The 13,342-nt window shown below is 42.2% G+C and overlaps 1 protein-coding gene across 5 annotated transcripts in view; it reads right to left on the bottom strand.

The window, feature by feature from the left end:
* Positions 1-821: 821 nt before the first annotated feature.
* The window catches only part of fbrsl1 (fibrosin-like 1), a 440,559-nt gene continuing 428,038 nt past the window's right edge, over positions 822-13,342 (bottom strand). For all 5 annotated transcript variants that reach the window (XM_061816688.1, XM_061816689.1, XM_061816692.1 and 2 more), the window contains 6 exons: positions 13,142-13,213; positions 12,513-12,645; positions 10,901-10,978; positions 9,671-9,754; positions 8,672-8,918; positions 822-2,802 (listed from right to left, as the gene is read on the bottom strand). In XM_061816688.1, coding sequence (XP_061672672.1) covers positions 1,497-2,802; positions 8,672-8,918; positions 9,671-9,754; positions 10,901-10,978; positions 12,513-12,645; positions 13,142-13,213 — 1,920 coding nt within the window. In that variant the 3' untranslated portion in view covers positions 822-1,496. The remainder of the gene's footprint in view (positions 2,803-8,671; positions 8,919-9,670; positions 9,755-10,900; positions 10,979-12,512; positions 12,646-13,141; positions 13,214-13,342) is intronic.

Below are 13,342 nucleotides of genomic sequence, written 5' to 3'. Positions count from 1 at the left end.
TTGCCTCCCAGGCATTGTTCCTCTTAATGAGCCAGGACTGCAGGTCAATATGCTGCTGGGCTGCCAGTCAATACTGGTTACCTGAAACACAAACACTCAAAACCTATTTGTCTCCCCCAATATTGTCATGGCCCAATCTCATCGATCCCCCCCCCCCAAAGAGCTCCACATCTCATGTGTGACAAATTACACTTAAATGACGGGATGGCGAGGCCTCTTTGTAAAAGAATGCTACCATTACGATTTCAAAGTGATGAACTGATTGCATATGAGCACGCACCTTGAAATGTTAAAAGTGGCAAAATTGTGAATCATTTTGTTACAGCTCACTTGTAATAAAAGCGACAGGCAGAAAACACATACCATTAGGTCCAAACTTTATTCCGCACATTTTAAACCATGAATGTTCATTTTTATTTTGCACGGCTAAAATTCTACTTTTTTTTTTTTTTGTATACAAGAGTCTAAGAAAAACAACTGCACATAACCACAAGTTTAACAGAGAAAGTCCTTTTGCTGACCGCTTTAAAGTGTCCCTCTTTTCTGACTGGGTCTGGTTCAGTCTATGACACGGAAGTCTTTTAATAATCCCATTGTTATATTGTAGGGGAATATCAACATGAGTTTACCCAAGCCTCTCAAGGTCACCATTCCCCTTCTTGCAGGAGATCGAGCTAGGGCGCCATTACTGCTTTGCATAGATTGCAGATGATCCTTCTAGCCCCCCTTCAAACACCGACTGTCACTTTGCATCCATTGACATGGCTTGTCTGTTACATTAATAGTCAAAAAGGATTAATTTTGACAAATTGGACTGAATCTTTGTGTGTGTGTGTTTATTTTTTAAGAAATGGTTAAAAAGTCTAGTAAATTTATACATCGCAATTTTGCAGCAAAGGGATTATCAACAGGTTATTTACACCACTTTCTGTACAGGGACTAAACAAAGACTTCATTGTATATATTCGTCTGCATATCTCAGAGGCAAAACAAATTGATCATATAACACTGTACATTGCCATTTTGAGGATATCCAGGTACCATGAGGTTAAATTAGTTTGGGGTAATCCAAATCCAGTCCCTACCGTCATAAGGAATATGACACACAGTCAATGGGGATACATATTGGAAAAGGTGTGGATGCACAAACTACATCAAATTCATAGAAATGATATCTATACACAGGACAAGGATAGGAAATGTACTAACCATTTCAGAACCTCTTTTTTTCCACTTAAAGTTGAAAAAAGTTATTTGATTAATATATTAATAATTATCAATGATTTAGGGTGGATATAAACATACACATATTTGTATTCTCTTATCATTACCCAAATTTCAATCCACCAAAAATATTCATGGCATGTGCTCAGTCAGATCCTGTACAATCATACCCCTTTCCCCCTTGGGGAATTAATTCTGCTCTTCTCTGTGGAAGAGGAGTGCATTTTGTTCAAAGGGCAATTTCTGATTAGGGGAGTGGAACTTTCAGGAAGCTACCGTGCCTCGACCTCTTTGGGGTTGCGAGACGGGGAATAGTCCCGAGGGTCCTGGGTGGTTGTAAGGGGTGTAGTCCTCCTGGGGGAGGCTGGCCTGGCACTGCCGGCTGGCACGAGTGGCGGGGGGGCACTGAGAGCAGCAGTGGGGGGAGTTCTGTTCAGAAGGCCATTGTGCCCAGTGGAGGGGCTGAGTCTAGGGTAGGGCATCCCACCGAGGTGGGGCATAAATGGAGGCATGTGCGGTAGGTGGCCTTCCATCGGGGATTGGTGCAGCTGATGGAGTCGTGCCCGGTCCAACTCTTCCCGCAGGTGGAGGCGTTCTCGCTCCTCAGCCTGCTGCCTCATCCTCTCGTGCTCCCTGCGTACTTCCAATAGGTGCTCGTGGTGAGAGTAGTCGTGAGCCTCCCGCTCACGGTAGGCTCGCTCCTGCTCGTACACACTGGGGAAACGATGTCCTTGATCGGCCCTGAGCTGGAAGTCCATGCGTCTCTGTAGGTCTAGGCTGCGGTAGGCCTCTCTGAGAGGGTCCCAAGGGAAGGCCGGGTGGGGCAGACGCTCTCTTCCCGCTAGCGGGCTGACACCCATGAAAGGAGCCATCCGGGCGCGGTCCAGAACATTTAGGCTCCCCATTTGGGGCATCCCACTCATTGAAAGGGGTAGCGAATGTGCCATGGGGACACCATGCAAACCCGGTGCTGGGATGTCACTGCCACGTGGGGAGGTTAGATGAGGATGCTGAGACAAAGGCGGGTGGTGGTGGTGTGGATTTCCAGGCTGCATAATGGCAGAAAGAGAAGGCTGCACCTGTGCAGGTGGCTGGGGAGCTGGCTCGGAACTCACCACCATAACGTCCTGCTCCTCCTTCCTCTCCTCCTTGATCTTCACGTCATTTTTTACCTTGTGGAATTGTTCCCCAGTTGGAGGCTCTTTCCTTTCACCGTCTTTGAGGGTAGGCGGCGGCCCACCCACCAACTTCATGCTCTGCTCGCTGATCACTGCCTTGGAGTATGGGGAGGGAGACCGCTGAGCTGGTTTAATAGAGTCCTCTGAAGATCTTTTCTCAAGCATCTCCTTGCCAGGCGAGCGGCTCTCCTTTATCTTAATCTCGAGTAGGCCGGAGGATTCTCTATGACGGTCCAGTAGCTCTTTCTCTGCTTCGCGCACCCGATCTACACTGCCACTGTGATGCCGTCCGGGATCACTGTTCTGGCTGTTGGAACGTATCAAGTTGCTGATCTGGTAGCTGATTGGTGCAGATGCTGGAGATGACCGGTTGGAGTGGCGGTTGCGTTCCAGCAAATCTCTGTGATAAGGAGAATGAAATCGGGTTAGTTTCAGTTCAGACTGTCATGCTTTCTGCTTCCCACATATCCTTCAAGGCTGGTTTCAAGAGATTTATTTACTTTTAAGTAGCCTGATGCCTATAGGTCTATGTCACTGTTTTAGTCAGACTTTTAGCAGAGCAAACTGGTACTTGTGCTTTAAATCTTTTTAGTGAGTATAATAACATGATAATAGAAATTGCTTAAGAAATTGTAAATGAGTGTTCACATATGATGCAGTAGAGACAGGCCTTCCTTGTGCAGTTTACATGGAGTCCCCCAAGCTTGCATGGATTTTCCCTGGCTTCTCCCACATTGCTAAAACATGTATGTTAGGTTATGTTTAGAATTTGTCCTTAGTGCGAATGTGACTTTGAATGGTTGTTTGGCTACAAGTGCACTACGATCAGAATGCGACCGGTCCAGCATGTAATCTGCCTCTCGACTGAAGTCAGCTGGGATGGGCTCCAGTTCACCTGTATCCTCAATTAGGAGAAGTTGCATAGAAAATGGCTGGTTGCATAAAGATCCTCTACTGAAACAGTGTGTAATGCCAGTCCAAAATGGAGTAGGAAGAAGTCACATTATATTATACTGATTAAAATGCTAGCCCTTCACTATTACTGAGGATAAATTATCCATCAACAACTGTAATTGGGCTTACATGTGTACAAGTATATATAAACATACATGTACATTAGACTAATTGCATAATACATTACAACCTCTGTTTTTTTTTATTATTAAATGAAGCGTGGTTCACAGCAAGTAGCTGTAATACCCTTTTAAATGAGGCAACACCAGCAGAGTTAAATTTTATGACCAAGTGTCGAACAGGAAAAAAAGGTGGTGGTATTGCTGTTATTTTTAAATCATTGTTTCAATGTAAAGAAAGTATACTGGGTGATTTTAGCTCTTTTGAATATCTGTGTTTTTTAGTTAAGGGTGACCCAAAGGTTATCATTTTAATCATTTATAGACCTCCAAGATACAATGGAAAATTTATGGAGGATTTTTCAGAACTGCTGTCAGTTATTTGTACCGAGTACAACTATTTTGTCGTAACAGGGGACTTTAACATTCATGTTGACAATAACATGGAAAAAACATCCAAAGAACTTTCTGCAATACTAGACATGTTTGACCTCTCTCAACATGTTAAGAGTCCAACTCACACTCAAGGTCACATGTTAGATCTGGTCATCTCTAAGGATGTTGAAATTCTATCGATTGACATTAAGGAAATGGCTATTTCTGACCATTTTTGCGTATTTTTTTAATGACAGATTCTTCCAAAAGTTAAGACAACCTCTATCTCTATTAAGAAAAGGTACATCAATGAGAGTACTGCCACTAAGTTTATGGAAACTGTTAATGCTGAGACAGTTGATGAACTTTTGGACAATTTCACCTTGAAAATCACAAATGCCATGAATGCTGTCACTCCTGTTAAAACTAAAACCATTCTGAGGGGACCGAGAACACCGTGGAGGAGCACAATGATGGTCAAGCAATCTAAATCGGAGTGTAGGAAAGCAGAACGCAAGTGTAGAAAAACTAAACTCCAAATTGACTATGACCTCTACAGCCAGTGTCTTTGTAATTTTAACCAAAACTTAGTTAGAGCGAGACAGCAACACTTTTCTGAAATTATCAGTAAGAACCTCAACAATAATCGTGCTCTATTTGCTGGTGTTGACAAGCTTACAACCCTCCAAAATCAGACAGATCCAGAACTTGAAACAACTGACAAATGCAATGAATTTGCCTGTTATTTTAGTGAAAAAATGCAATCCATCAGGTCAAATGTCAGCACAAATCAGCAAAAAGATAGAATAATCTAACATCTGAAGCCACTTAGAGAAAACTCTATAAACTTCTCAGAAATTGATACAGTTGACCAAAAAACTGCAGAGAAAATTGTTCAGCATCAACGAGCATGATAATAGAAATTGCTTAAGAAACTGTAAATGAGTGTTCACATATGATGCAGTACAGACAGGCCTTCCTTGTGCAGTTTACATGCAGTCCCCCAAGCTTGCATGGATTTTCCCTGGCTTCTCCCACATTGCTAAAACATGTATGTTAGGTTATGTTTAGAATTTGTCCTTAGTGCGAATGTGACTTTGAATGGTTGTTTGGCTATAAGTGCACTACGATCAGAATGCGACCGGTCCAGCATGTAATCTGCCTCTCGACTGAAGTCAGCTGGGATGGGCTCCAGTTCACCTGTATCCTCAATTAGAAGAAGTTGCATAGAAAATGGCTGGTTGGATAAAGATCCTCTACTGAAACAGTGTGTAATGCCAGTCCAAAATGGAGTAGGAAGAAGTCACATTATATTATACAGCATCAACGAGCTGTCTCGACTCAATACCATCTGACTTTTTCAAAACTATTGTGAAGGCATTACTACTCAGATTTTTTTTTTAATTTAAATGGACTTTATGACAAATTTCAGAATCTGCTCTTATCAAAGTGCTAAATGATATAAAGTTGAATACTGACTCAGGAAAGGTGTAAATTTTGGTCTTGTTGGATATCAGCGCGGCTTTTGATACGATATATCACAATATACTGCTAAACAGGTTGGAAACGTGGACTAAATGGAACGGTCTTCAAATGGTTTAGGTACTACCTGGAGAAAAGGAGCTACTTTGTGACCATTGGAGGTGCTTGGTCTCAGCGAATGGCAATGACCTATGGGGTCCCTCAAGGGTCAGTTCTTGGACCTCTCCTGTTCAGCCTGTATATGCTACCCTTTGGTCAAATTCTTCAAAACTTTAATTTTGACTACCATAGCTATGCAGATAACACACAGTTATATTTAGCAGTGTCTTTGTCATGGTCCTGCCAGTCCAGCCCTGGCTGGGCGGGTCCCAGCACACCGGCTCTGATTAGGAGGCGCACACCTGCGCCTCATCGGCAGTCATTACCCCGGTGTACATATAGAACCCAGTGGACGGTCTGGCTTTGCCAGATTGTCGCAACTCATGCCCCGTTCCTGCACTCCCGTACTCTCGATCGTCAACCCTGGTGTACCGACCTCCGCCTGTCCTCCGACTGACCCCGTAAGCCTGACGCCTTTGACACTCCTGCCATCTTTGATTGATCACCAGTGTACCGACCCCTGCCTGCCCGCCGACCTGCTCCCTACGACCGACGTCCTGACTCCTGCACTTGACTGCCTGCCTTATCCCTGACCTTGGAACGAATAAACACTTTTCCCGAACTACTTTTGCGTCTCCGGAGTCCTGCATTTGGGTCCTCCCTCTGTCTCGATGGGTTGTGACAGTCTCTAGATGACTAAAGTTCAATTGAGGTATTGTGCCACTATCTAAATCAGATAAATAACTGGATGAGCCAAAATTTTCTTCAACTAAATCACAACAAAACGGAGACAATTGTTTTTGGCAATAAAGAAAACAGAATTGCTGTTAGTAAACACCTGGACTCTCCATCTTTAAAACCCAAGGACCAAGTCTGAAACCTTGGTGTTCTGATTGATTCCAACCTGACTTTCAACAGTAATATCAAATCAATCACAAAAACTGCCTTCTACCATCTGAAGAACGTATCTAGAGTCTTGTATGTGTCAAGCAGACCAGGAAAAGCTCATCCATGCTTTTATCTCAAGTAGACTTGACTACTGTAATGGTCTTCTGACTGGACTCCCCCAAAAAATAAATAAATAAATAAGAGTATTAAATAGCTGCAGCTCATTTAGAATGCTGCAGCTCTCGTTCTGACCAAAACAAAGCGGTCAGAGCATATAACTCCAATCCTAAAGTCCTTGCACTGGCTTCCAGTCAGCTGTAGAATAGATTTTAAAGTTCTGCTACTGATCTATAAATCACTCAATGATTTAGGTCTGAATACATGAAAGAAATGCTTACGGAATACAAAGCCATTAGAGCTCTGAGAGCGACTGACTCAGGTCAAATAGTGGAGCGGAGAGTCCAAAGCAAACATGGTGAAGCAGCATTTAGCTATTATGCTGCACACAAATGGAATAAATTGCCAACAGAGGTGAGGTCAGCCCCAAGTGTGAATGTTTTTAAATCCAGGTAGAAAACTTCTTTTTTCTCATGCTTTTTAGAATATATCCACTTTTTGATCATATTTGCACTGTATGCGGTTTTAATTATCTTTTTTTAATAGTTTGTCATCGTTATTGCTTTTATACCATTTTAAATGTTTTATCTCTTTGTTTTCAAATGCCTTTAATCATGTAAAACACATTGAGTTACCTCGTGTATGAAATGCGCTATACAAATAAATTTGCTTTGCTTTAATACGTACATTTTCCCATGCAGTGGATATTGAAAGTCTACATACCCCGAATTCAAATGCCAGGTTTTGTGCTATTAAAAAAATGACACCAGGATAAACCATTTTAAAAAAAAATATGTGACCTGTAACCTGTTCAACTCAATTAAAAAAAAACATTTTTAAAAGGGCAAGTAAATGTAAATCGAGATAATTTGGTTGCATGAGTGTGCACATTCTCTAATAAATGGGGATCTGGCTCTGTAAATAATTAACTAATCACATTTAAATTCATATTAAATGGGAGGCAGCACACAACTACCACCATTTAGTGTCCACATGATTAACTCCCTCAAAAAAGTTCAGTTTTTGTAGCGGACTACAAATTCCATCTCTCCTTAACTCACTTGGTAAGTAATAGTCACAGAAAAAAAATCAGTACGCAGTAACAATTACAGGTGGGCTTAAGTGCATGTTGCTGACTCGATGATTAGGGCCAGAAGCACATTAAGAAGTAAAATTAAGAAGATGCTGACAGATGCGACCCCACTCAGCAATACGTGGCTCCATTTCTGAAGCCTAAACAGTAAGCAATTCAAGTCTCTCAAATACACCAGTCCAATCCTGGCACTGCCTTTGCAAGAAGCCTTTAAAAAAAATACTGAAATTTGTGCATTTTCTTGGTAATGTCACGGGTTTGCCATATTTTGTCTATCTGATGTTAATCTGATATTGTACGGTTTATTTTAAGTTTATTAATTTGTACCTTTGACCTGACTGATACCTTTGAACAATGAGATCTCTTTAATGTTGTGAAATCTCACTGCACGCCATGTAAAAAAATAATGTGACAACAAAAATGTCAGGAAAAGTCTACTAGAACAACTTTATTTGTGGTTAATCAGGCATTTAAAATGGTGGCACGTGTGCGCTGACTCCAATTTCACATGAGTTTGAATGTGAAACACAGCCACATCTTTAGTGCATACTTCTCAGTTGTTTATTTTTACTTCCCCTTTAAAAATTGAGTCGTACAAATTATAATTCAAATTAAAGTTGGAAAAAGTTTTGAAATTAGGTTCATTTATAGTCTTTTTTTTTTTTAAATCACACACAAAAGATAGGAGCTACATTCCTTTCTATGAATTCCTTTCCAATAATTCCTTTATTGTATAATATATAAATAGAAGTTTTATATATGCATTTTCAATGACTATTTGTGAAACTGAGCGACATCCACACACAACAGAAGCGCATGCCTATTTTTAGCAAGCCAATCTCCGATGTAATAAATCTGCAATAACCGACTGAACCGCAATATAGTGAGCGATTACTGCATCTACATCTCACACATTAACACGTATACATTGATACATAAAAACCCACACACACAGTTCTAACCTTTATACACAAATATACATACAGTATAATGTACATACTGTGCAGCTATCCTATGCATACAACATCTATCCTCCCCATACTCGGACTTTTTGTCTTTTATACTGGTTACTGCTTCTACCATAAATAGTATTCGTGTACATGCCTGTCTATCATCCTTGACAAAAACAAATGAAAGCTCACCTGTCTTGATCCTTCTCGTCTTTTCCAACAGATGAGTCTCTTTTCTCTCTTTCTCTTTCCCTCTCTCGTTCTCTCTCATGGCTGTTGGCAGAGCTGCTCCTCTCAGTATCTGCAGTTTTAGGCCACTGCGGCGGGGTAGGGAAAGATGGTGGCGTACGTCGTAGCCTGTTCCAGGTGTCATGCTGTGGGCTGCTAAATGGGGCCAGTCCTCCAGGTCCCTCTTTGGGGCCAAACATACTGTTGGACCCTGGAAGGAAAATGGAGCCAGGCATTCGACCGACTGTCAGTTAATTTTGCACACTTTGAGTGAATAACAAAGTAGGAAAAACTTAGCAATAAAAGGTTGGATTGTCTTTTTCTCTGGAAGCTCACGCAGTGATGCTGTTTGAAAGAATGTCAGGTTAATTTTACTCCCGCACGATCCCCCCCCCAAAAAAAAAAAAAAGAAATCTTTTGGATTAACTGGGTTGCTTTCTGTGCACTGATGATTTATTTCCCCATGGTGGCTGAGGGTTGCGAAAACGCAGGGAAGACTTTAGCATTCCAAGGTGTGTCTATCCATTATCTCAACAGGGCATTTGGGATTATTTTAAAAAAAAAATATTTAAAAAAAAAATGGAATGATGAATGGAAAGCGGCAACCTCCCATGAAGCTGTAGAAGGAGCTGGTAGACTAATTAAGATTTGAATTGGCACCAACAGAGGACCAGGGAGGGGCTGTTGGCAGTGGCATCAGATAAATTCCGGCTGTTGGGTACACAGTTGGTAGATGAAATGGCAGCAAGGAGGAGGTCTGCTGCGAGGTGTTGCACCTCCTTATTGAGCTTCCCTTGGCCAGAGCTGCTTTGACACAGAAACTACAGCTAAGTGTCTTGTTTTTTTTCCTCCCCTACAGTCTCTCCCAGTGGTCTCATGCGTTTCCTACTCTGTTATGTTACTGGCCACAGGGGCCAGATTGAAGAGGGGAGCATTGGAGGAGCCGAGGGGGCCAGCGCTTACCAAGCGAGGGGTTGCCTAATCCTCCGAAGGCACTGCTTGAAAGGTTGCCGAGGCCGCCAAAGGAACTGGACCGACTGAAAGGATCTGCAAAATGCCAAACAGGGATTAGCAAAAAAGGTTTGGGGGGACTGCCGAGCGGTGATCACCACCACACCGACCCGTTCCACTCTGCTTTTCTCTTACAAGCGAGCTGTGTTTTGTTTAGCGCTGCCACCCTAGCTCTAGCCCTCCGGATACTGCAGTGACCAGCCCTATTACTGGAGTTTGTTGTCACTCTTGCTTTAGGACAACTACACCACTTTATGTTAAAGACTTCTTGGGAATGAGCAGAAAACAGATTGAAGAAAGGTGGAGGGAACAGGTGTTTAAGGGTGTGTTCACTTGACTGGACCACAGCAGAAAAAGTTAAGACGGGCCATTGGACAACACGTGATACAGGCCCACATTGTTAGCGCCAGATCAAAAGTCCAAGAAAAAGCACGTTAGAGTTGCAACCCAAATGCAACGTAATGTTTTCATCTGATGGTTTCAAAATTGGTCCATGTTTTCGGTCTGTGTAGCAATCATAATTTATTTGACCTTATTTGGACCACATAGCAGACCAAGATCCACCTCTTCAAGTCGCCTTGGTTTGCTTGCTTTGTGCACAAAAAAATTTCAAATTATAGCATCCATACCTGACCAAATAAATTGCACTTGTTTCAACCAAGTTTTTGAACACACCCTCAAATAGGCTGCACAAACCACAGAGGACCAAGAGTCCATGGGTGCCAATAGTCAACAATAACTGACATCACATTGACAAAAGAACACAATTATTCACCTTACAATCTATAGACAAGAGCCACTTGAGCTATTTACAAGTGCTACTACGTTTCAAATGGGGATAGGTGATCATCATCATCCCTTATCCATGTAATACGTTCAAACTAAATTTTGCAAACCAAATCAAAATGGTAAATTGCTGACATGACATGCAGCAAATGAGGAATGGCAAATGTATACTAAGCTACAGGAGACATGCATTTCTAATAAGCCTACCACACAAAGATATTTAGGGGTGTATTTATAAATCACCAATGCTCACAGTTAACATGATGATGATGAAACAGGATGAGCCTTTAAATGGGCTATTTGGTGAATGTATGCGTTGAGCTAAGACGCACCATGTGAAAGTGATGGAAAAGAAAAGCAGATCAAGACAATTTAACCTGGAATTTCTACACTTACCTGCCAAATGGCTAGGAGGCAGGAAACCACTGGGATGAGGAGTGGGACCATATGGAGAGGGCGCTGGGTGGCCTGAGCCTAAAAGAGCAAAGAGCACATTAGTTAGCTAGTTAAAATTGGCTCTGGCTTTGCTTTTGGTTTATATAGTGTAAAATTAGAAGTCTGTATTTTCCAAGTAGATTTTTTATTTAAAACAACTACTGTATATCCAATTCATTAAATGTTGACAAAGGAATATCTTCTTCTTCTTTTCCTTTCGGCTTGTCCACATGAGGGGTCGCCACAGCGTGTCATCTTTTTCCATCTAAGCCTATCTCGTGCATTGACCTCTCTAAGACCCACAGTCTTCATGTCCTCCCTCACAATACCCATCAACCTTTTCTTTGGTCTTCCTCTCGCTCTTTTGCCTGGCAGCTCCTTCCTCAGCACCCTTCTACCAATATAATGACTCTCTCGCCTCTGAACATGTCCAAACCATCGAAGTCTGCTCTCTCAAACCTTTTCTCTAAAACATCCAACTTTGGCTGTCCCCCTAATGAGATCCTATCCAACCTGTTCACTCCAAGGGAGAACCTCAGGATCTTCATTTCTGCCACCTCCAGTTCTGCTTCCTGTTGTTTCTTCAGTGCCACCGTCTCTAATCCGTACATCATGGCCGGCCTCACCACTGTTTTATAAACTTTGCCCTTCATCCTAGCGGAGACTCTTCTGTCGCATAGAACACCAGACACCTTCCGCCAACTGTTCCACCCCGCTTGGATGCGTTTCTTCACTTCTTTACCTCACTCTCCATTGCTCTGTGTTGCTGACCTCAAGTAATATAATAGTTATATTTCAGGTATACCTCTCATTTCACATACTGGAACTATCAGACATTGCAGCCCCTCAATGGAGGCCAAAACACAAAGTGAAATCTGAGGGTTGTACACAGAGCTGGCCCACGCCTCCACTCCTCTAAGTAAAATACTTGGCGTCACATCTCATCACATCATTCGTGACTGAACACAACGAAATGAGAGCTGGGAATAAACTTTTTCTTCTCTACTTCTACCTTGCTATCCACTGAAGAATGTAACTGCTGTGGTACACTGCAGGCAAACGACATGGGCCGTGTAAAAAGTTAATTTTACTCCACGCTGCGGGCCGCTAAAAAATGGACGTCAGATTGCAAATGCCCGCCTGCTCTGTAGTATGGACACCACCGTGTTAGAGCAAGTGAACACATTGGCGCCTGCTTTTTGGGATCTTGGTAAAAGATCGCAATCTTAGAAAACTGCACCAATATGGCCACTGACTGCACATGCATTCTTCGTGCAAACACGTAATTTGGAGCTTGCTATTCAGGATCCTAGTAAATCAGGCTCTCGGTAGAACACTGAATATCATGTAGCCGTACCCCGCGGTATACCCTGTACTGGTTGACAGCCAATCACAGTTATTTAAAATCAATTCTCAATTTTTGTTTTTTCTTGGGTTTCCCTTAGTGGTCACAGGAAACTAAGCAGGTGCTTATTCGGGCTTTGGGCTAGAAAACATATGAGTCAAGTGACACAAATGATGTCCCTTGATATGATTCCTTCACATAATCTGAGTTCTGAGGGACTTCACTGACCTGTAGAGGAGAAGAGGGGACGTGCCAGGTCGTGAGGGTATGGGAACCCTGGAAAGACCCCTGGAACTGGGGGTCGGCTGAACAGGTCCAGCTTCCCATTCATGTCTAGTTTGTGAGGGTCGAGCTGCATTTGCTATATTTGACCAAAGCACAAAAAAGGGGAAGAACAATTAGGTTGCCAGACAACAGTGCCGAACAATAGGTTGGTTTAGGAAGGTAAGCAGTCTAACAAGTCCATGTCTCCAATAATGAAGTATTAGTTTACAACAAATGGGTCTCAATGGTGACACACTATTTTACTCTGTGGTCGTGATGACTATGTTGAAAAACGAGCCATACATCCATTATTTATTTATTCTGTCTATAATGTAGTGGTGACTGTCAATTGTGTTTCAGACCATAAAACATGTTGAAGGGATTTATTTATGCCTTGACTTGCAATTTTATCTTCGAATAGAATAATGTCTTAAGAACTTCAGACTGTGGCGGATTTCAATCTTGAATAACTTCATCACAGACAATTTTACCAATAAATATTTCAACGTATGAACTCTATCGAGTGTGGTGTCTGTCTTTCTGTTTGGTATGTAGTTTTTGTGACAGCAAAAACAATTTTTCATCTCACGCACCTTCATTTTCTGCTGGTGGTGGTATATCTGCCATGCAATCTGGACATGCACTGCACACCACTTGCCAGGCTTCTACAAATTTATAGAGAAATTGATGTTAGCTCGCTTGCTTTTGTAGGGAAAGCTAAAAATGGATGATGGTATTGAGAATTTCTGGCCAAACTACAAAGTGGTAGCTCATTGCCTGGTTGAAAACCAGAC

Source organism: Syngnathoides biaculeatus, chromosome 4 (genome assembly GCF_019802595.1).
Source record: "Syngnathoides biaculeatus isolate LvHL_M chromosome 4, ASM1980259v1, whole genome shotgun sequence".
Lineage (NCBI taxonomy): Eukaryota > Metazoa > Chordata > Actinopteri > Syngnathiformes > Syngnathidae > Syngnathoides > Syngnathoides biaculeatus.
This window is presented reverse-complemented; position numbering and strand designations above follow the sequence as displayed.